This window comes from Hibiscus syriacus, unplaced genomic scaffold, assembly GCF_006381635.1.
Source record: "Hibiscus syriacus cultivar Baekdansim isolate YM2019G1 unplaced genomic scaffold, ASM638163v2 tig00110893_pilon, whole genome shotgun sequence".
Taxonomy (NCBI): domain Eukaryota; kingdom Viridiplantae; phylum Streptophyta; class Magnoliopsida; order Malvales; family Malvaceae; genus Hibiscus; species Hibiscus syriacus.
In genome coordinates, this window is record NW_024062901.1 from 1,887,080 (window position 1) to 1,912,736 (window position 25,657).

Genomic DNA, 25,657 nt, shown 5'->3' on the forward strand with positions numbered 1-25,657 from the left:
TTTTATTTTAATCATTATTTATTTTATTATTTTTTATTGTTTTAATTATTATTTCATTATTATTATTATTTATAAAATAATATATATATATATATAATAAATAATATATTTTTTTAAAATCCTATATTTCATAAATTACTTTTAATAATTATGTTTTAATATATATTTATTTATTTTTTAATATTAAGAAATGGCAGTCTTAAAATAACTGGATGTCTATTTTCTGATATTTTAAATAATAAATATCTTATTGTTTTAAAATTATATATTAATTGTTTATTTATTTTTTAATATCGAAAAAAAGAGCTGTCTTAAGGCACCTAGAAGTCCTTTTCTGATATTTCTAAATAAATAAATATTTTATTTATATTTTATATATAAATATATTTTTTATTATATAATTATAACTTTGAAATAATAGGATTATAAATTAAACATATTTTTGAATTTTTAAATTTCCAATAATAAGAGACAATTTATAATTAATAAGTACCAATTTTGGGCGTTGTTGGGTGCTAATCCTTCCCCAAACGTAATCGACCACGAACCCCTTTTTATTATTAAAAAGAATGAATCTTTGGTTAAAATGTAGATCAGTTTATCTTTTAACTGATGTTTTCTTAAAAACTCTTTTAAAAGATAATTTTTAGGTATTCGACCTACCTGACCCAAAAGGCCGATGGCGACTCCCAAATTATTTTCAAAAACCATTTATTCACATCAATTTTCCCGCCAAATAAATATTTCGTACCCGGACGAAAACCGGTTACGACAATAGGAAATGCATTACAAACTCCCTAAGTTAAATAGAAAAAAAAAAACAGAGAGACTCAAATTGGATGGCCATTGTGTGTATAATCTGGTTTGTGAACTTCCATTTAAGCTCTCTGTCGACGATCTTTAAGTAACAAGGATCACCATTGTGCTCAAATGACACGATGACAATATTCAGGGCCTATGAGTGTGGTTGAAAGGGTGGTGTAGAGTAGCAGCTGCAGTGGCGTTAAGGTCATGGTTGGGCGGTGGCGGTGAGGCGGCCAGTGCCGATGGTGGACACTGGTAACACTTTGTGAACAACCCAAATGTGTCAATCTGGTGTATGAAATTCGTCATGCTCGCCCATCCACCGAATCCAAACCCGACAATCAAAACCCAAACCACAATGAACACGTTTATTGTGTATGTTCCTACCCATCTTCCAAAGTATTTGGGTGGTTGCTCCACTGCATTCTGCATAAACGTTCATCAAACATCACATGTCAATGATCATATACATGAATATTTTTTTCTCTATGAGTTCTTAGAAAAAAGGCAAGTTTTATGTAGTACCCCAGATATGGGGAATCAGGTACGAAAATGAACATATTCTGTTTAAAATTTGCAGCACGAATCTCGTGCCTTTTGCAAAAACTATTACATGTTGCCCGAAAATTTCCAGTGCTACATCTAAAAACATTATCTGTTTAGGAGAAAGACCCGGTACTGGTCTGCTAGACAGTGACTACACGCTACCACACTCTGTTTCTTATTCTTTGAACTTTGGATTTATTTAATGCTAAATCAAATCAACACAGCTAATATCTTTTTCAATTCTCAATGTCAAATGTTGGACTGATATTTTAGTAAAAAAATATATCAGATATCTACATTTTCCTATTCTTATTCTGATTAACGAAGATTTAAGGTTTAGAGTTTAAAATTTATGGATAATACCTCTCGAGCGGTGGCTGATCTGAAGGTGAAGATGTGAGCTAGTGCCGGAATTATATAAACAGTGAAGCTGACAAGGAGAGATCCCACGGCGGAGTTTATCGGTCCGAAGAAAGGGAAGATGATAGCCAAGAACCAAATGGGGACAACTACTGGCAATCTTGCTGCTCCTCTTTTGCATAGGCTCTTGCACTCATGCATCCCAATTGCTTTCTCCCATACAATATATAGTGGCGTGCATGCAAATCCAAATGTTATGAACTGCACCATAAGCACCGAGATAAAAAAACATTGTTATGTACTATTTTGTTATGCATGCATGGAAGGATCTGACAATGGAATTTTTTCATAGGCATGCCTGGTGGATGAGCATTAAAATGACAGCCATGTCTCTGAAGGGAGTTCTTGGGAGGAGAGAAAAGGCATTTGAGTGATTGAGAAGCATGTCCCCAAATGCCCAATAAACTGCAGCAGCTGAAGGAAGTGTCAGTGTCAGCACATACAATGTTGCTATCAGGTATATAGCCTTGAACTTTTGAGGTTTCCACATAGCATGCATGATCTCCCTGCACATTAATTAGCAACATTTCATTAATTAGCAAAATTAATCCATGTTCAGTTCCATGAACTTTAATGTCACATTTGGCACACAAAGCTGGACCCCCCCCCCCCAACATCTCTTGGCATCTGCTCAATGATAAAAGTGAAAGTAAAAGAAAAAAGAACATTGGCTTTCTTCATGGAAAAGGAATATTAGGGTTCCCGAGAACAAAACAACTTTTTGCGTCCCACGCTTACAAAGGGCAATTTTACTCCAAGGATTGGTCATTAGTTCTCCAATGGTGGTCAGATCATGTCTAGAAGAGTTAAAGGTCTGGTCGTTTCCAGAGCTATTTTTACATGCATTTATATTCTCAAATAGTTAAGCATTTAATTATACATTAAACATGGTCAGATTTGTACTGAAACGTAAGAGACACGAATTCTAGACATAAATTTTTCTTCTTACACAGTGACAGCATGTCCCCCAAATGTATAGAGAATGTTGGTGGCACCTGTGAAATACAACACCAGCTTGGTAGGTCCAGAATGTTTAACTCCCTCAACCTACATTTAATGTCAAACAAAACTTCTTATCACACTAATACAACTATAATAATATGGTTTGTGACAGAACAAGCAGGATTTCTTTTTGACTGAAATTTCAACCCAATATGTTCAACAAGTTTGAGTGTTTTTTTACCTGGCCATGGAGGAGGGAGGCAATGGTGAGATACCAAGCAGTGTAGGTGGTCATTATAAGGCCTAGAAAAGACCAGATTCTGTAATTGTGAAATGAAGGGATGAAGACGGTGGTTGCACAACAAGCACCAAAGATGTAAGTCCATGTCCTCTTGTCCAGATTGTCATTTATGTAATATATGTTGCTGTAATAGCAAAACAAAAGATACCCAGCATCAGGGAATTTATTGTCAGGGTGCATGCATGATGATGATTCCTCTCTCTCTCTCTCTCTCTCTAAAATATATTAACAATTTTATATTTGGATAGAGATAAAGCAAAGAATCATAATGAGTAGTCAGGTAGGTACCTTGCACAGCTATGAGTTGAATGACAGATCCAAACAGGAGAAAACTGCAGTTAAATGCCAAACCCACGTTCCTCCAGTGTTTCCCAAGGAGCCCATCAAGAACCTCAAACCACTGCACAATTTAAAAAAGAAAAACTACTGATTCTCAATGTCATTTCATCATACACTTGAAAGTTGTTACTTTGTAAAGAAGTTAAAAAAAAAAGTAAACCTGAATGACATGGTTCCTGAAATCAACTTTCTCTCTTTCTTTTCTCTTTCTATATTCTACATAGAGTATGCTAATGAGATAAGCTGTCCAGCTACCCAACAATCCATAGAACAGCTGAAAGAGAATCCCAGAAAGCATCCCCAGTTGAGAAAATGAGTATGGCAATGTAAGCAACACTTGAGCTACCTGAAAAACACGCAAAAAATCATCCCAATAAAACCACAAGTTTTAATTTTTATCAGTAACACTGTTTTATGCATGCGGGGGGAGGAAAATGGCAAAAGAGATGGCAGGAAAGACCTGATTAGAAGCACAGCTAAACCAAGCATCATACACAGAACCGCCATGCCAGAGGAGATTAGAAACCTTGCTTTTGATGCCCTTTGGCTCCCCTTCGGTTTCCATCTCCACGTAATTCCCAACAATCACATTCTCCACCTTATCACTGCCATTTGCCATTATCTCTTCAATTGTGTTTTGATTTCGCTAAAGACTAGTTTTTTTTTCTTTTTCCTTTGATGACAAACTTGCTAGTACATTTCAATGCAGGGAAAGGGTAAGTGAGGGTGAAGTTGATGGAGAAAAATGTAGGGATGTTGAGGGGGGATATATATATATATATACATACATACAGTTCAAGGCATGAAGTGGGGAGGGCTTCTCGAAGGATATGAAAAAGAAAAGCTGTGTTTGAAAGGTATTTTAGAGAGCGAGTTTGCACTTTTTACACCTTAAAAATTAAAGCTTCTCTTTTTCACTAGTTTTAGTAATAAATTGGGTGAAGTACACCTTACGAGTTATTTTGTTGAGTACATTGACTATTAAATGTTATAAAATGATTATCTGACTATTCATTATGTTTTAAAATCGTCATTTTCAACAATGGTTGCGTTATACGTTAATTTGTTGACCGAGATATGATAAAATCTGATCTCATAATCTCAAACAATTATCATATCTCACTCAACATTTTAACGTCCAGCTCAGACGATTATTAATTTTTTTAACAAAAAATAATGAATTTAGAACATAATGAATAATCAAGTGACCATTTTGTATCTTTTAATAGTTGAAGGACTTAACAAAGTAACTCTCTATAATTAGAGGATTATTTTATAATTTTTAATAATAAAAAGACTCGATAAAACGGTTTCATGTAATTGGAAGAGCATTTATGTACTTTACCCTAATAAATTATATTGTATAAAATATTTTATACAATATTTCTTAGACCTTAAATTATTTAATGTAATATAAAATATTTTCATTTAAATCATTAAAGAAGTAATTATTAAATCTAACATAAAACCAATATTGTGTAGAATGAAATTTTAATTATTACTAGGTGATTATAAGATAGGTTTATATTCTTAATTATTAATAAGACACATTTCCAGATGAAATTATCTGAAATTAATATTTTTAGAAAAATAATACTCCTGTCAGCTATTAAAACTATCGGAAGAAGTATTAATTTTTTGAAACATTGGTTAAAGGCATGCATTAATTTTTTTAATTTTATTTGTAAAATTCCACCACTAATGACTTGATTGTACTTTCAAACAGACCCTATTACATCAATTATGACGACTAAAATCACACTCCACAATAATAAAAATAGTTGTCCTTTTTTCCTATGTATAGTTGTCACTCCATAATAATAACATTTCAAATATTGAATAGGAGATTAAATTAAAAAGAAGTTTGAATTTTGACATTTACGAATGGAATAAGTTGGGTTGAGAGGGTCATTCTCGTCTCTGTAATATTTGATCTGAATTAGTCGGTTAATAGATCAGATACCAATTATTAATTCAAAAAGAGATAGAGAGGGGGTAAGACGGTAGAAGAACAAGGCATAGCATATTATTAGAAGGTAGACCGAATGATTGCACCCAACCGGGCGTGGTCGCTTTACGGATTACATCAACATTGAAAGTTGCTTCTATCACATGCCCATTTACTCCCCCATATTTCTATGTACTTCGATTACTGCTTCTTATGTTTCTGCTTATTTTCCTGGATAATATATAAAAAAAGATTTAATTGGAAAAATTATCTCATATACAACTTGAGTAAAATTTAAAGTTTATATAAATATGTTTATATGAAGATGTAAGGATCCTGTTTATACAAGCTTGTCTAGAAAAATCCATTGAAAAACACCCAAACTAATAATAACAAATTACTTTATATTAGCTGAAATGTGCACTAAGGACATATAAATGGACTATGCTAGAAAAATCCATTGAAAAACTAGTTAGGTATCTATCCTTGAAGCACTGTATTCTTTAAATTATTATAAGTTGTAGCAGTTTGCAGCTTGTTTATATCTCCTTTATTCATGTGCCCGGTGTGGGTAAAAACATACAAATTGGAGACAATGTTGATGGGGCCTGTTCGGGCAGCTATGCCATTCCCTGAGGAATCGTATATATGCTTCTTTTTCACAGCCACTGGACCTCAAACATTTGACCATCTATCCCTGCACTGCTTTTTCTTCTAACATTATCTACTCATGTTACTTGTCCTACATGTAACAATCAGGCAATCCAGATGTTTTCTTCATATGATCTCTCAGTGTGAAGTGAGTTTGAATAAGCTTTTGATGAGGTGATCCCAGTGTTTGCTTCTTGCATAACTTGAAAGCAAGCAAATTGTCTGGATAGTGACATGCACATAGACAATGAATCTAATAAGTTTGAGTACATTTGATGAAACCAAAGTGGTTAAGACGGTTCACTCCTTTTAATTTAGGTGACGAGTCACAGTCCGTAATTAAACGAAAGTTTATTGATATCAAGAATCAAGATGCTCTACTTTCGTGAAGGAGAGGAAGAAAGGGAGGCGAAAGTGATTCCGACTCTGCTCATTTTTAGATGAAAGATTTTATAAACTGTCAATCTCTCAGAGCTAGTGTCAAAAGTACTGTAACACCTCCCAACCCGTACCCGGCCCGGATACGAGTCTGAGGTGTCATTGACTTTTCAAACTTTGACTCGTGATAAAATTCAAAGAAAATTTAAAACTTCCATTAAAGTAAAAGCGATTTAGTTACATAATTTGACCACATAACCAAAATCGATCAGAGCATATTTAACTCAATCAATTAGTACATGCCAACTATATTCAAAATAACAAAAAAATCATTTAACTCATTTATTTTCTGATCTGAAATCTTGTAAGGGAGATGCTGACCTGTCTTGCTCCTCACAGCTTCTATATTCACTTTCTGTAACCTGCGTGTGAACACTCACACGCTAAGTCGATGACTTAGTGAGGCATAAAGAAAACATCTAGTGAATTCATACACACTAATCATGCAGGACCGTTTTATGCTATCCAATCATACAGCTCATTTATATATACATCACATATATTCATGTATATTATGTAACAAATACCATAACCCCTATCACACATATCATATCATGCAATTCATATCAACATCATATACATATATCACCTACATTGTTCATATCACCAACATGTTTATCCTTACTAATTCCCTTGTCATGACTTCAATTACGTCATATGAGCATAAACATATAATACATTTTAATATACCACAATACATTACTAATTTCTATAGTCATACAATACATAAACACATAGCATCTCATATCACCATGACATATATGCACTTGTACCATGTCATTAGAAATACACATATCATTATATCAAATTATGTTCTCTTTTCAAAGCCCATGTACACATGTGAGAACTATAGATATGTGAGTATAGAGGTTGGCACTATGCTGTCACCACAGCTCGTATAATTGCACCAAAGTACCACGTAGAATTGCACCGGAGTGCCACGTAGAATTGCACCGTAGTGTCATATAAATAATGTCCATAAGGACCACATATCATTCCTTAAGAATCCTATACTATACTAGGGATCAAGTATGTGTCTCATAAGACTTCACATGTTCCAAAGAATACATATATGTCCCGAAGGACCGCGTAGACCCTCGACTCTTGGCATGCCAACTATACCCCTAGCTCTCTGACACATAACATGGGCATTATATTTATGTTAACATACATTCACATATACACATAGTCATGTAGTCCTTTCACATAGCTCATTGTTATATAACATATCCCTATACATATAAACACATGGTTCACTTACGCGTAGAACATTTTCATATAATCACATAGTCATATAATATTTCATATAACATATATTTTCTCTTTCATATCTCATATCATGTATCATATCTTGTAATCATATAATCATGTTACTTAAAATCACATAACTTCTACTCATAGGGTTCAACATCATTAACTTAGTTCCTTTTTCATATTATCATACATTTATATATTCTTATATGTCCTATCAATAACCTATAAACTTACTCATATTTTACCCAAGTAATACTCTATAATTTACTATAATTTGTATAGTAATACTCTATATTGTATCATAATGATTTTACCCAAGTAATCCTTTATAAAGTTTATATTACAGGTTCAATTAGTCTCATTCTATCTTATAAATAATTTCCATTTATTTTATATCATTTTCCCTTTCCACTCACATAAACCATCTATTTATTTAGTTCAATTTCTCATGACTTCCACAATATTCTTTAATAAAACTTTGTAGCTCTTCACTTTAATACATAAACCATAGTTTCCTTTAATTTATCAATCTTCCCTATATAACTTATATATCCTTATTTATGTTTATGCCCTCGAATTTATACTATCCTCGTAGAGTCTCCTAACATTTCTCGTATAATCACTTATACCATATCATATGACTTATACTTGATTATCTTATTCTCTCATGTTCATTTCATTTCTTATGACTCTATCATATAACTTATTCCATGTTTTTCCATTATTACATAATAAAGTTTTACATAAATCATAGCATATACAAAGCATATCATCTTTAGTCGTGCATACATACAATCATGTAATACATATAATCATATATAATTATAACACATAATCATGTCCATGACTTCATGCATATTACTCTAGAAATAGACTCATCGCAAGTCTTATTTCTATTAAACACTACATGTCACTAGTATGCACCACCTTGGCCTCACTAATCAATTCCAATCTCTTATCATTCCCTTGATCGATCTTACTTGCCAAATATTTCGGAATTGCTTTACGCTCAGAATCTACATAAATGTACATTTAAGGCAATCATTAAATACCTACACCTTGTAATTTGATACTAGCAACTTAAACGAACTTATTAAACCAATATTCACATTTTTCCTTTAGGGGGAATCGATTCCCTCCTGTGGGGGAATCGGTTCCCCTATGAGATTATGAATTTCTGGTTCGCTTGAGGGGTATCGATTCCCCATTGAATGGGTACCGATTCCCCTTGAATGGGTACCGATTCCCCTTGCCTAGAAATCATATTTTCAGCACGAAATTTACTTCATTTCATCTTAAAACACTTCATATTTCAACCTCTTCTATACTAAACTCAAACACACACAACCCATTTGTACTCATTTAATCCATCTAAATTCTCAAATCTTCTCCTCTTAATGAAATTCAGAATTATACTCAAATTTCAACATGTTCTAAATTCCTTTCTATCACTCCAAATCTCTTAATTCACTATTGACAAGTCAAATTCACTTAAAATTCAACTTCAACTTTATTTCAAGATTTCTTCAAAAAACTCAAATCTTTAATCTCTCTATACCTTTCATCTTGTTGTTTTAGAACCAATTAAGTTTTCCTTAAGCTTAATTATCATCCAATGATCAAAACCCAACCTTTATTGACACAAATAATCAACTAATGAAGAAACTTACCTTTGCCCTTGAGCTCTTACAGGAGGAGAAAGAAGAAAGGAAGAAGAGATGAATTTTCATCTTCCACGTTTAATCTCCTATTAAAGGGGATAAAATATCTTTTATTGTCAAATGACCATTTTGCCCTTTACTACTTTGGATAATTACTAAAAACTTCCAGGGATTATCTCCACATAAATCATTGAACTTTTCAACTTTTCCGCTTTAATCACCAAATTCTGAAATTTTACAATTTGTCACTAACCCATAATTTGGGATGTTTACAACGTCATGATGATTACTCCAAAGTTGACAGGTCTAATTGATGTGGCCAAGTGCCAATTGATTTTGGCTCTGACAGATTATATCACCTTATTAGAGATTATGTCACTTTCTGAGAAGTGTAGACTCTGAAAGATCTATGTTTATCTTAGGATCTCAATTGCGAGAAAGTCTCTAGAAATCTTGATGTACGGTGAAGATACATGATACCATGCCATTTGTGGAGTCATGAGGTGAATAGGGTTTGGGGCATAAGACCAAAGATAAAAGAGAGGGAAATCGTTTGTGATAATTCTGATTAACAAAGGGGACGATGGTGTTGATTTCATATCCACAAATACAAAAAAAAACGCCATTGATGATGCAGCATGAAGCTAGTTAAGCTTCAGCACGCAGCACAAAGGATATTGAAATTGAATGCAAACACTTACATTTTAATGCACAATATCATAAGTCAAACCCATCATCAATCATTTCCCCCTCAAATTATGATTAGAAGAACAAGCAAACGGCTTTGTTTCCCCTTTACACCACAAGAATAAAATTCAGTCAAGATGCCTTTGCTCATCCACTATAACTTTTTTTCATGATTTTATCCCACATACAAATACCCTTATGATTTTAAACAACATCCATTATTATGGCTTAAGATATATACTAATACTAGTTTTAAGATACTATTAGAGCCTGTAATATGGTTAATCGAACCCTTGCACTGAACAAAAAAATTTTTAACTGTGGTCAAATTATGCTTTGGTATCTCTATTATGCATGATCAAATTTGGGATTAAGCCCCCTATAATTTGATAGGACATAGTTAAATATTTTACTTTATGATGTTTTTTTTTAAAACATCCATTGCTATCATCTATTTCACATTGATATTTTCTTAATTTTAGTCAAATTTTACCAATAGTGTCTATACTGTATATGAGTTGTGGATTTAGTCTTTGTGCTCTAATTTTGTCGATTTTAGTCTCTGTACTTTTCAAATTTTAAAATTTCAGTCCTAACTCAAAATACAAGGACTGTATGACTAAAATACAAATGATCAAATTGGAGAAATCAATTGGAGAAATGAAATGAAACTAAATCTACAAACTTATGCGTAACACATGAACCATAGCAAATTTAACTTCACATATTTGACAATAATTATTTGGGACACATTGGAGTTTCAAATTTCATGAGCTAAAAATGATCAAATAAAAACAAATAGAGTAATCCACAGCTTATACATGATACATAGTTGAATAGAAGTTGACCTTTTATTCTTCGGTGTTTTAAAGAAACACCATGTTACAAATTTAACCCACAAAATTACTGTATTAATCAATTCAACAATTATATTATAAAAATAGATGGATTGAATTGTGTTACAATTAACGTGTAATTGCTAAATTTCAATTTTGAGGCACCACAGAGGGGCCAAAACCATAATTGTCCTTTAACTTTTAATGATGTTTTGTTCTTCTTCTTCTTCTTCATAATGATGAAGGCTGGCAAGTGAGTCGAGCACTATTTCTTTGGGTACATATATAATTATAAGGAATTGAAACCTGCTTTGACTTGTGGTATTGCAAAGCAAAACAGATCGAGCTATTTGTATTCATTTTCCAACAGAACTTAATAATTGGTTTCCATGAACAAACAATATGATGGTTGCTTTTACTTTATTGGCTTCCATTTTGGAAGCAAACTGGGACTAAAAGAATCTTATACTGAAGGAATATTGCCATTTTAATTTTACTTTGCCTTGATTTTTTCACTTACATGAGGCCCCCGAACACACCATGACTTTAGAGTTGTATTGTATATGCTAGAAGACTATTGCTGCCCACACTTCGGCTTCTTGGGCTCTTCATGTTGTGTGCTTTATTATTTCTTCAATTGTTAAGTTTGATATACCTCATCCTTAATTATCTATTTTATTTTAAAAATAATTTTAATTAATTGACTTCGTCATAAAAGCGGATGTTAATTTTCTTAAAAGATTTAAATTCGAGCAATTATAATTACATCGATAGAATTATTTGTGATTGTGCAAGCCATGGATAGTAAGTTTATACAAATATATTGGCATATGTATGGTGTGGAAACTGAGTTATGGGAGTTTTGTTGGTCTACCGTGCATGGGAGGAGGGTCTTCATAGCGTTGAAGTTGAACCGAATTGTCAGAAAACGGTTCGTCTTTCAATATGTGGGGCTAGTTGAGGCGGCGTATTTACCGAAAATTATTTTTTTTAATTTACGTGTCAGACGCAGTTAGAGAAAATATTTCAATTTAGCATCCTTTGCATAAAGGAGCAGATCATCTACCAACTTGACACATGCGTCAGAAAGGCGCGATCATCATCCGCGCATTTCATTTAATTTCAACCGTTTACACTCCTCAATAATATACCCATCCGCCCAACCCCATCCCACAACCTATAAATAATCCCTCTCAACTATTTCCCACACCAAATCCTCTCAAATTCTCTCAAACCTATCAAAAACCAAACATTCTTAAAGCTAAACCTCGATCAAATTTTATTTAGAATGTAATATTTATTATATTCTACTAAATTAATATTTTAGTATTTTAATAAATTTATTTTTTTTTACAGTTATAAATGAAAGGCAGACTGTTTCGTTTGGAAGGAAATCATATCTCGAGGCATTTTGCTGATACGGTAACATTTTTAAATTCTATTTTAATTTAAATTATTAGTAATAATTATTTATTTATTATTAGTTTATATATTAATTTATGTAATATTTATTAAATAGGAGAGATATCATATATTAGATTGATCTTTTATCCGCAACCTTAAGTTAGATATCAACCCGTGTATGGGCGTATTTAGTCGAGGCTGGATTCGATTACGTAGCTAGATATGAAGGCCACTATAACGTAGAATCCAACTTGATTTCTGCATTAGTTGAGTGATGGAGACCGGAGACACACACATTCCATTTTCCGTGCAGAGCGTGCACGATTACGCTGGAGGATGTTTTCATGCACTTGGGGCTTTCGGTAGATAAGATGTGTTTTCAGGGGTGGCGCACAGTACTAGAATTCATTGTGCTAGGAATATTTAAGAGGTGTCCCACCAAATTTAACGGTGGTCGATTCCGTTAAATTGGTTGGATATAAATTTCAAGCATTTTGAGACGTCTCGGAGGATCATGTAAAATGTATGCCGGACTTGCATACTACAGCTGATACGAGGGCTTATGATGCCAGACAAATCACGTAACCAAGTTCAATTATGTGGTTGTGACATCTCACCGATTTTCATCTGGATGGAACACTGAGTTGGGACTCGACAGTTTTGGCATTCCTGTATAGGGAAATGTGTCGAGCTACTGACTATAGAAAAAATGCTATCGACGGATGTCTCATTCGGGTACAGTCTTGGTGATGTGATCATGTCTACACCACTTTCTTCATGACACACTCACATCATTGAAGATTCATCATGCTCAATATAAGGGAGTTATACCTTACTTTATATTATATTTACTCATTTATGCACTATATATTATGAGCATACATTTGCATCTTAACTATGCTTGAATAATCATATATTTTCATGCATAACATATGTTTTCACATCTTTACTTAGCTTTATATTATGTTTACATATGTTTTAGATTCATTTATTATGTTTACATATCATTTAGATATCATGGCAGCATGTATTTATTCATTCATTAACTCATTTCATGTTATTCTAGCTCACTAGCTTTAAATCCATGTTTCTTTAGCTCATTTGCAGGCATGCATCTATTTTCTAGCTCATATATGTTTTCTTAAAGCTCATGAACGTCCTATGCCTTTTATCTAGCTTATGTACATGTTATCTTAGCTTCTAAATGATCATTCATAGCTCATATCACTCAAACACCTCACGACAACATGCATTTTACCTTAAATGAGCTCACACATTGCTTACTTGGTTTGTTTGTTAATTCCTATAGGTGAAACACAAACCAAGGTATATTATGGTAGCTTGGTTAGCTAAAAGGATAAGCATAGCAGCTCACACTAGCTCTTGAACGTTATGGCAGCTCATTTCATCACTTAAGGAGCTTCAACTTAGTTGGAGGAGCTATCATGTAGCTGAACCTAGTTGGATGAGAGCTTTGGACCAAATTGTTGAAAAGTGGACTAAAGGTAGCTGGAAGTAGCTGGAAGTAGCTGGGAGAGTAGCTGAGGAGCTGAGAAGACCAAAGCTAACTAGCTTGAGTTCATCAAGCTATAAATCACCTAGTTAGCTACCAAGACACTCACCTAGCTTACCTTGAAGCTAGTTCATCTCTAGGCTGCCCATGGACTTCAAGACATCATCCTATGGTTGCAACCTCACCAAAGCCTTGCAAGAAGACCCATGTGCGTTCAAGTAGGCTTCTATGTGCATCATTCAAGCATGTACACTCCATGTGACATCAAATTGGTGCCAAAACACCAAGGGATGCTTCTTATTCGGCCAAAGACTCCTTCCTCTCCATTTTGGCGCCTAAATAACTTCCAAATGCATTCAAAACATCCTTAGGGCCGAACCAACACATAACCATTCGGCCAAGAGCATTTATCTTCATTAAAATTATGTATTTTCATTAAAAATCATGTGTTTTCAAAGGGGTTTCAACCTTGGCCGAACCATCATGTGTCTATTCGGCCTAAAACCTTTGAAAAACTATAAATAGGCTAGTGCAATTCATTTGTACTCATCTCATCTCATATATAAAACATACTCTTGTGAGTTATTTCTCTTCAAAGTTCTTTGTCAACTTTATCGATTAAACAAGTATAGTTTCTATACTTGTGGCGTCATTCCTTCCATTTTGATTACAAAATTCCTAGATTGATATCTAGTGGGTTAAAGACACTATCACCACCCCTCAAGCAAGTTTGTGAAGACCGGGATTGTGTTTCATAGCATAGTTTCCTCTTTGGCGTGTTTGAGATACAACATCACCACCATTGCCATTTTATCATCACCATCATCCATCTCTTCTATCAATTCCGCAACCATCTTTATCCTTTCTTTATTTCATTTCATTCTTATTATTTATTTTCATTACTTATATTATTATCCCCTTTATTAATTCCATTATTAATCATTCTTTTCTTATCATATTTTATAGCCCAAACTTATAAATTCAAGGACATCAGTACTTGTCAATCCTAGATCGAGACACAGTAAGGCTATCTACTCTCTTCCATCAAAGATTGTAGATTCACCTTACATCAAGCGGTAATCAGAGCATAGTTGGATTGACAACAAAAGTGTCATTGGCGTGCAAAGAAAAAAAGTTCAAAAGAAAAGTCTCCTTCAACAAAATTGGAGTGCAAAAGAAAAGAAAAGACAAAATGAAGAAAAAATTTAGAAAAGAAGAAAAGAAAAAGAAGTTCAAAAAGAGAAAGCAAGCCCAAAAAGTGCTCTACCATTACAAGAACATCAAAGAGGCCATCTACACTAAGAGAAGATAACCTTATTGTTTTCTTGAGAAAGGTTGCAGTAGTGTTGTTTCTTGAATTGTAAGTCACCTCTTCCTTTTCTATCCTTTCATTTTCCTTGTCTTCAACCATTTCCTTCTTTTAATACCTTTGAATCTTTTCTTCTACCTTTCCATTTTTTTTCTTTCTACCCTAACCTATTTGCAGCTGACGCACACAAGGAAGGAATTAACTTGTTATAATCTTGAGTAAGTTCCTCAAAGGACTTAGCAAGAGAAATTTGAGTCAAAAAAGGCTATTGAGAGAGTGAGATCAGAAGGGGAATTGTCAAAAGCCAAGTCATATTCCCGAGAGTAAACACAAGTGTTGAGTGGAGTGATCTGGTCTTTTTTTTTTTGGAGTGAGGATTGTGAGGCTTTGTGAGTGTGCTGGTAAGGTTTTAATTTTCTTTATTTTATACTAACAATGTCTTGTGATCTTCCATCTTTCCAAACATTGGAGGACGAACAACAAATGACAAACACCTTTCACACTCGTTGCCATGTAGATGGTAAAGTGTGTCTTGTAGCTATTGACGAAGGAAGTTGTGCAAATCTTGCAAGCACATACATGGTCACGAAGTTGGGACTTACAACATTCAAACATCTTAGCCCATATGTTTTGCAATGATTAAATGAAGATGAAGAGTTAGAAGTCACAAAGCAAGTTGTCGTCCCGTTTTCAATTGGCAAATACCAAGATGAAGTTCTTTGTGATGTTGTACCAATGGATGCTGGACATATACTTTTGGGAAGGCCGTGGCAATTCGACAAACGAGCAATCCATGACAGGTTTACAAACAGATATGCTATAACCCATAATGGTAAGAAATTCACTTTGACACCACTTTCTCCTAGTCAAGTGAATGAAGACCAGTACCATTTGAAGAAAAGAATGGAATCATTCAAAAACGTTGAAAATTATGAGAATCAAAGAGTGGATGAAGAAGATGTTATAGTTGTAAATGAGAGAGTTGAAAGTGATGAATTTGGAGATAAAGAGGAGAATGAAGAACATATTTTAACTAACCTTACTCTTTCATCTATTCTTCATATTGTTTTGCAGGTTAATCCAAGAGACATATCACTTCGAGTTGATGATTCAAGAAATATGTCTTTTGAAGAACCAATAGGTGTGACCTTCGGTGTTCCACAAGACATGTCCTTTGACGTTCCAACAGTTATGCCACTTGAAGTTCAAAAAGATATGTCACTTGAAGTGCCAAAAGTTATGATCATTGAAGCTCCAAGTTCATTACAAATATGGAAGAGAATTCAGCAACCGATGGAGTTTTCCATCATTAAGAAACCAACGCCCATTAAACATCCACCCTGGTTTGATATTTCTATTCATCTTGACAATAGTTTTTCCTTACATGTTTTGATTTATTTTGCAGCAATTCAATTCATGTATATGGTATTATCTTATCAATTTGTGATGGAATAGTCATTCGAGAATGCCTATGGAAGAGACGAAAGATCAAGGATGATTCCAACCATGAAACTGCAAAATTTTTCTTTAATTTGCAGAATAATCTAAAAGGCACAATTTGTCCAATGGAGGAACCAAGAGACATGATCCATGGAAGTTTAAAAGACTTATATTTTCAGTTGCCAAAGGATGTGACCCTTCAATCAAAGGACATGACCTTTGGAGTACAAAAGAATGTGTATTTTGGAGTGCCAAAAGTTATGATCGTTCAAAGCAACATATCTTGTGATTCAAAAGACATAACTCTTGGTCATCCAAAAGATATGAACAGGGAGTATACCTTTAACTTTCTTATGATTAATATTTCCCTTACTTATAAAAGTCTTTTTTCTTTTCAGGACAAGGAGGTTCAAAGTACTTATTAAGATTCATGACCTTTCACGAGGATCCTTTCATAGATCTTTTCAAAAGGAAATGTCTTGAACAATTTGATATTGAATGTATACATTTTGAAGTCAAATCAGCAACATTTGAGTGGAAGGACACTAAGGAGAAGTCACCTTACGATTTGAGGACAAATCGCCTAAAAGAAGGGGAAGATGATGTGATCATGTCTAGCACCAACTTTCTTCATGACACGCTCACATCATTGAAGATTCATCATGCTCAATATAAGGGAGTTATACCTTACTTTATATTATATTTACTCATTTATGCACTATATATTATTATGAGCATACATTTGCATCTTAAACTATGCTTGAATAATCATATGTTATCATTCACTTGCAACTATATGATTTTCATGCATAACATATGTTTTCACATCTTTACTTAGCTTTATATTATGTTTACATATGTTTTAGATTCATTTATTATGTTTGTATATCATTTAGATATCATGGCAGCATGTATTTATTCATTCATTAACTCATTTCATGTTATTCTAGCTCATGTTATGTTTACATTAGCTCACTAGCTTTAAATCCATATTTCTTTAGCTCATTTGCAGGCAGGCATCTATTTTCTAGCTCATATATATTTTCTTAAATCTCATGAACGTCCTATGCCTTTTATCTAGCTTATATACATGTTATCTTAGCTTCTAGATGATCATTCATAGCTCATATCACTCAAACACCTCACGACAGCATGCATTTTACCTTAAATGAGCTCACACATTGCTTACTTGTTAATTCCTATAGGTGAAACACAAAGCAATATATATTATGGTAGCTTGGTTAGCTAAAAGGATAAGCATAGCAGCTCACACTAGCTCTTGAACGTTATGGCAGCTCATTTCATCACTTAAGGAGCTTCAACTTAGCTGGAGGAGCTAGCATGTAGCTGAACCTAGTAGGAGGAGAGCTTTGGACCAAATTATTGAAAAGTGGACTAAAGGTAGCTGAAAGTAGCTGGGAGAGTAACTGAGGAGATGAGAAGACCAAAGCTAACTAGCTTGAGTTCATCAAGCTATAACTCACCTAGTTAGCTACCAAGACACTCACCTAGCTTACCTTGAAGCTAGTTCATCTCTAGGCTGCCCATGGACTTCAAGACATCATCCTATGGTTGCAACCTCACCAAAGCCTTGCAAGAAGACCCATGTGCGTTCAAGTAGGCTGCCATGTGCATCATTCAAGCATGTGCACTCCATGTGACATCAAATTGGCACCAAAACACCAAGGGATGCTTCCTATTCGGCCAAAGACTCCTTCCTCTCCATTTTGGCGCTCAAATAACTTCCAACTACATTCAAAACATCCTTAAGGCCGAACCAACACATAACCATTCTGCCAAGAGCATTTATCTTCATTAAAATTATGTATTTTCATTAAAAAATCATGTGTTTTCAAAGAGGTTTCAACCTTGATCGAACCATCATGTGTCTATTCGGCCTAAACCCTTTGAAAAACTATAAATAGGCTAGTGCAATTCATTTGTACTCATTTCATCTCATATATAAAATATACTCTTATGAGTTATTTCTCTTCAAAGTTCTTTGTGAACTTTATCGATTAAACAAGTATAGTTTCTATACTTGTGGCGTCATTCCTTCCATTTTGATTCCAAAATTCCTAGATTGATATCTAGTGGGTTGAAGACACTATCACCACCCCTCAAGCAAGTTTGTGAAGATCGGGATTGTGCTTCATAGCATAGTTTCCTCTTTGGCGTGTTTGAGATACAACATCACCACCATTGCCATTTCATCGTCACCATCATCTATCTCTTTCATCAATTCCGCAGCCATCTCTATCCTTTCTTTATTTCATTTCATTCTTATTATTTATTTTCATTACTTATATTATTATCCCCTTTATTAATTCCATTATTAATCATTCTTTTCTTATCTTATTTTACAGCCCAAACTTATAAATTCAAGGACATCAGTACTTGTCAATCCTAGATCGGGACACAATAAGGTTATCTACTCTCTTCCATCAAAGCGTGTAGATTCGCCTTACATCACTTGGGCATGGAATCACATGCCTTTTTTATGTCCGGTTGTAAAGAACACATTCGTATTCCTGCTATTATTAACATAATTACAATACTGATTTCGTATATTAATTATTTTATCTAGTATATAATAAAAATCATTTCATTGAACAGGTGGTATACTGTAAGGAAAGATCATCGGGATTTACCTGATGAATTAGAATTAATTAGGCTACTAATTGATCAGAAGGCTGGCACAGAGATATGTATTTAAATGTTTGAAATCTATTTTGTATTATCGTTATATAATTATATTATTTTGATAAGAATTATATATATTTGTTTTAGTTTGAATGAGCTCCTTATTGTACTGATGATATGAGGATTTACATCTCACACGAGTTAAGGGGCCCATTAGATGTTTGGATGGCAGTGGTCCTTCTGATCTATTATGCGATTGTCAAGTGGCACCCCACTGATCGTATACTCCGGCAATTTGGTTTTGTACAATCAATTCCAGAAGTACCTCAAAATCTTGACGAATTGCATAACACCGATTGACGCGATAAAAAGATGTGGAATGGTTGCTGAAGCATTATGAGTGGGTCATGATATGGGAGGATCGATGTCGGCGTATTCCCCGTAGAGAACACATTTATGTGGACCATTTGACGGTTGCATATGGTTATTATGAGTGGTTCAACAGTAAACGGGAAATCATTCCTGCTTTCCGAGGAAGCATGAGGAATGATCATTCATCGACGTCGACAGAGACATCCATCGTCACAACCCCATCGTCCTCTGACTCGTGGACGGAGAGTAGGTGCTTCCGGTTCGTCATCAGCTGCAGCACCGAAACCTTCACAGCAGCCACCGTCTGTAACGATGTACACCCTACAACCAGTTCATATGGCTCCACAGTCATATCAGATACCGCCACAGCCGTTCCCATACCAGATGTCGCCACCACCCGCAGAGTTATATGACCCCTCCTAGAAGATATTATGGTTTTATGTTTGCATATCTAACTTGGGGTTCATATATTAGTTATTTGGCGGGTCCAGTCTCACCACCGATGGCCTCCGCACAAACACCTCTTGTACAATTTTCTCACTCATTAATGTCTATCTTTTCTCAGTTTTCTCAGTTTTCTATGAGCAGTGGGATAGTCAGTTATACACCTCTAGTGTCCTTATTCTATGGAGGTGCTACATCATCATCAGTTCCTCATCAACAAAATGTATATGCTCTTGATGACGACGACGATGATGATGGTGATGATGATGATGATGACAGTGCGGAGTCTGAACAAGTTATACGAAGAAATTCTCCTCGAGATAGACAGGTCACCGCCCTGCGGAACACATTCAAGACGCATACATCGATAGATTCATATATTTTATTATATTTGTATTTAATTATTTGTTGGACAAATAATTGTAATTTTTTAATTATTTATCATTTAATACTTAATTTATTTTTTTATTTTGTTTATTACTTAATTCAAGCGAATGGTTTTATCATTTAGTGTTTTTTAATCGTTTTTCTTATTTTGTTTATTTTTTAATTGAAATGAATGAGTTTATTATTTACTGAAATTTAATCCCTTGTCTTTTATCGTTTTTTTATTTAATTAATCAGTGATTATCAAATGATATTAACTTAAAGCAAATGTGAATTAAATTACAAGAACTATTCTTTGATAAACATCTGAGCCTTACTACACGTGGCATCACATTAGCGTAAGGCGTGGATGATGATACACGTCTTTCTGTAAAAAGTATTAGATTGATAATATTTTCTCTGACGATGTATGACACGTAAATAATAAAAAGTGATTTTTCAGTAAATACGCCGGTTGAGGCACTATATCTATTTTAGTGCACATCCATGCACTTATCGAAAGGGATTGATTGGTTAATTTTCAACATGTTCCCCGTAATTGTAACCAGGTGCCAGACCATTTGACTAAACTGACTAGTACTACTGATTTTGAAGTTCATCACGTTGAATTTCCTTCAGTTGCAGTGGTTGATTTGCTACTCTTCGACGTGTCCGGATCGGTTTCATAAGTTTCCATGGCTATTTGTTTTAGTCCCTTTTAAGTTTGGTTGAGGTTGAACTCTATGTGTCAAGTGTTATGTATGTATTCTTTTCTTCCCCATAGATTTAGGAATGTTTTTAATGAGGTATCCATAATATTCTGTATAATTCTTTATTATAATCATACTTTTTTTTATATAAAAAATAGATAATTTTAATAAAAAATATTTAGGTCCAACTAAAAATTTTAGGTATTATTCCCAGGATTTCTAGGTAAAATCAAGGGAAAAAAAACCAAAGGTAAAGAAGGTGGAAAAGTGACAAGAAGGGATATTATTAAAAGAAGAAACCAAAATACAGGAGCAATGGCTGCATAAATCTCACTGTCATTCTCATTAACACTTTTGTCGGTTATTAGGTGCTTCAACTTCAAACCCCCTCTTTTCACTCTTATACACTTCATACAACGGCTAAATTACATAACTGACACCGTTTGCTTTAAATTTTCCCTTTCTGACACCGTTTGACCAATATTTCCAGAAGTAGCACCTTTCTGCTGAGTTGGCAAAGGCGCGTCCCCGGGGACGCGCTTTACCCACGTTTTCGCTGAGTTGGATGCCACGTGGAAGGCGCGTCCCCAGGGACGCGTCTTGCCAACTCAGCAGACACGTATTTTGTTTATAAATAAATAGTTTATTTTTTTATTATTATAAATTAAAAATATTTATGTAAAATGTTTCGATTATAATGTAAGAATTATCAAATGTATTTTGTTAATGTGTTTAAAGGTGGAGTGAATTATCTACATTAATATGATATAACAATATATGAAAACCAGTTTTGACTTTATTGTAGTTATAGGAAAAATGTATGAAATTATAATATTACACATATGGTTATATTATTATTTTTTATTTTGATTATCGATCTATTAATTTTATCAGTTAATTATTTTCCGTAATAGTTTGCAGCAATATGACGGACACAATAACGATGTTGAACATGTGGAGGTCTATACATTGTACCCAAAGAGTCCATTGCTGTTTTTATCCCGGCTCCTCGGTCTGAAAATGCATAGTCGTTCCCTGGTGACAACATGTAACGTAATTTTTTAAGGAAAAAGCCCAAGACTCAGTGTCTTCTCCTTGAACGAGGGCAAACGCAACAGGAAGAATATTGCGATTTCCATCTTGGACCACAGCCAATAATAAAACTTGCTTGTATTTCCCATACAAGAAAGTACCATCAATTTGGACAATTGGTTTACAGTACTTGACTGCATTAATACACTGAGGGTAAGTCCAAAAGACTCGGTAAAATTGGCAGCGATCGCGAACCATTCGATCATTCACGTAATAATGTTGAGTTTCGAACTCAACAATTGTCCCAGGATTAAGTCTTTGCACAACATGAAACCAACTGGGCAGCTCATTGTAAGAGGAATCCCATTCGCCATGAAGTTTGCAAATGGCATTCTGTTTTGCCAACCACGCTTTTTTATATGAGACAGTGTACCCATATTGTGACTGTATAGCAGAAATCAACACTGCAACAGCTATATGAGAGCTTTGCTTCACAATGGGCATGATTGCTTGACAAATAATGTTGGAGTCCAAGTTGGGATGATCCTGGTTTATACCTGTTGCACAACATGTATGAGGACCGTTGTATCTGGTTAGTTCCCATAAGTTGTTCTTCCTCTTCCTCTTTGATACACGGACCATCCATTGACATCCGTTGTCACGTTGGACGCAGTAGCAGACATATTTCTCCGTGTTAGATCGATCAACTCGGGACTGAACTGAGTTACGAATATTGTAACTCTTTATTGCCATCATTGCTTCCTCCTTCGATGCGAACTCCATTCCAATATGTAAATTACCGTCATTGACTGATGATTGAAGTCCATAGTTGCCAACATCAGGAAGATCTGGAAATTCAGGCTCATACATTGCATCATAATCAGCCTCATACATATGTGCAGGAAGTTTGGCTGGTGTTGTATTTATCGGAACGTCATCCTCGTCATCATCAGATTGTACGTTAAACTGTGGTGAGTCAGGTTCAACGAATAATCCCGTTTCAGCACCATCTGCACCTGGCTCCCGAAGAGGTTCTTCTGGTGGAGATGAGGGTTCCTCTGATAATCCAATGTTGAGGTCAAATAAGTTCCCGCTTGCGTGTCCTCCCCTTGAACTTGAGGCCATTGTATCATGTGGGATGTGAATAGACTGTCGTCTCGTTGGCATTTCCATATGTAAGTAGAAAACATTGGCAGATGAATGTCTGCCCCTTGAAGTAGAAGAGATGTTGCCATATGGATTATTGGTGAAGCCACGTGGGTTGAGATCATAAACAGTTGCAGATGAATGCCTTCCTATTGAACTTGATGGCATGGTATATGGCGTTGGATCCGCCATTAATGATGTGAAATCAGTACAGATCAGTTGTGTTGGGCTATCAACTTGATCAGTTTGATATGCAATGCCAAAGTGAGAGGAATATGAGAGACCACGAGTTGCACGAACCTCAATAAAGTGGCATACATTTCAATAAGAGATTGTGAACTCCCCATATGAGCATCAACCATCATAGAAACATCATCATCGTTTGAAAGCTGAAATGATGTATACATGAGCGGAAAAAGTTCAGTAGGAAATCTGTACTGAAGTGAAGATAGTCTTCTCTGGCCTGCTACACGAATCTTTAACGAAATTTTTGTGATTAACTCCTCAATTGTGATGTTTCTCTTCAAGGTTAAGGGGATATAATGATCTGACTCAAAAACAACCCCCTCTTCAGCTTCTATAATTTCTCCATCATACAAAACAACAGCAGAAAGACGACTCATTTTCAGAGAATTTGAGAATTTAGAATTTGGGAATTTGAGAATTTGAAAGATTGTGAACTGAAGTTTGTTTTGAAAGTTTATAATACGTTGCATATAATAGTGTCTATAATCGGAGTACTATTCACATGAAGGCACGTTCTCGGGGGCGCGCCTTCCATTATTTCGTCAGAGAATATGTTATCATTGCCCTATTATGTCACTCATGTCCATCGGGGACACTAGATATATCAGTACCTATTATTTCACTATTCATATGAAGGCGCGTTCCCGGGGGCGCGCCTTCCATTATTTCGTCAGAGATATGTTATCATTGCCCTATTATGTCACTCATGTCCTCGGGGACACTAGATATATCAGTACCTATTATTTCACTATTCACATGAAGGCGCGTTCCCGGGGGGCGCCTTCCATTATTTCGTCAGAGAATATGTTATCATTGCCCTATTATGTCACTCATGTCCCTCGGGGACACTAGATATATCATACCTATTATTTCACTATTCACATGAAGGCGCGTTCCCGGGGGCGCGCCTTCCATTATTTCATCAGAGAATATGTATCATTGCCCTATTATGTCACTCATGTCCCTCGGGGACACTAGATATATCAGTACATATTTTTCACTATTCACATGAAGCGCGTTCCCGGGGGCGCCCTTCCATTATTTCGTCAGAGAATATGTTATCATTGCCCTATTATGTCACTCATGTCCCTCGGGACACTAATATATCAGTACCTATTATTTCTTAGGGGACATGAAGGCGCGTTCCCGGGGGCGCCTTCCATTATTTCGTCAGAGAATATGTTCATTGCCCTATTATGTCACTCATGTCCCTCGGGGACACTAGATATATCAGTACCTATATTTCACTATTCACATGAAGGCGCGTTCCCGGGGGGCGCCTTCTATTATTTCATCAGAGAATATGTTATCATTGCCCTATTATCACTCATGTCCCTTGGGGACACTAGATATATCAGTAAATCAGGTAAATTATAACCAAAATTTAACTTCTTTTGAAAGTTCAGCAAGTTAAGAATAACTTAAATTAAAACGTTATGTGAAGTTTGAATAACTAGATAAAATGTATGGATAAATTGAATAAATGTGAAGTGATAAGTTGATTGTGACATTGAAATTGTATGGAATGAGCATTGAAATGTGACATTGATAAATTGCCAATTCACCCCCTCTTGGCTGATTCCGTCGATCGATGAACTCAACATAAGTTGATTTTAATGTATACGTTTTAATATATATGTTAATGATAAATCATATGTATGGATAATTTAATTTCAATTTAAGTATTGTGTACTATAATTGGAATATAACTTTTAATGTTCGAATACATTGGAATATTAAGTTGAAATTTAATGTTAAATTTTGAATACTATAATTTATATTTTAAATTTAAATTTGAATAATATTATTTTTATTTTTATTTTAAATTTCGAATAATATAATTTTGTATTTTAAAAACATTTATCAAACATTTAATGTTAAATGTGAATAAAAAATAACATTAAAAAATATGTATGTAACAACCATGAAACATTTAAATAACATAACCAAATTACATAAAATTCTGAATATAATTATTTAAATAACATTAAATATAACTGGATCACCGATGTCGTCTTCTCGAATGAGTTCCACATGGCGGTGTTGTCTATTTCGTGGATTTCTTCGTGGAACTTGTTCTTTAGTCTCCTCATCTTCACTATCATCAGCAGCATTTTCTTCATTTGGTGTAGATGACGCTGAAGGGGCTGAAGGGGCTGTATAAAATAACGACCCTGGAGGAGTGCTAGTATAATCCCCGCTCCC

The 25,657-nt window shown here is 34.6% G+C and overlaps 1 protein-coding gene across 1 annotated transcript; it reads right to left on the reverse strand.

Annotated features, from left to right (window-relative positions):
* Positions 1 to 775: 775 nt before the first annotated feature.
* On the reverse strand, positions 776 to 4,005 carry LOC120145381 (auxin transporter-like protein 2). The gene is made up of 8 exons (XM_039159230.1): positions 3,813 to 4,005; positions 3,513 to 3,698; positions 3,303 to 3,413; positions 2,954 to 3,139; positions 2,720 to 2,817; positions 2,069 to 2,276; positions 1,714 to 1,971; positions 776 to 1,230 (listed from the first exon to the last, which is right to left on the reverse strand). Exons 1-8 carry the CDS (start codon positions 3,969 to 3,971, stop codon positions 949 to 951), a joined length of 1,488 nt encoding a protein of 495 aa, XP_039015161.1. The 5' UTR covers positions 3,972 to 4,005; the 3' UTR covers positions 776 to 948.
* Positions 4,006 to 25,657: the final 21,652 nt, after the last annotated feature.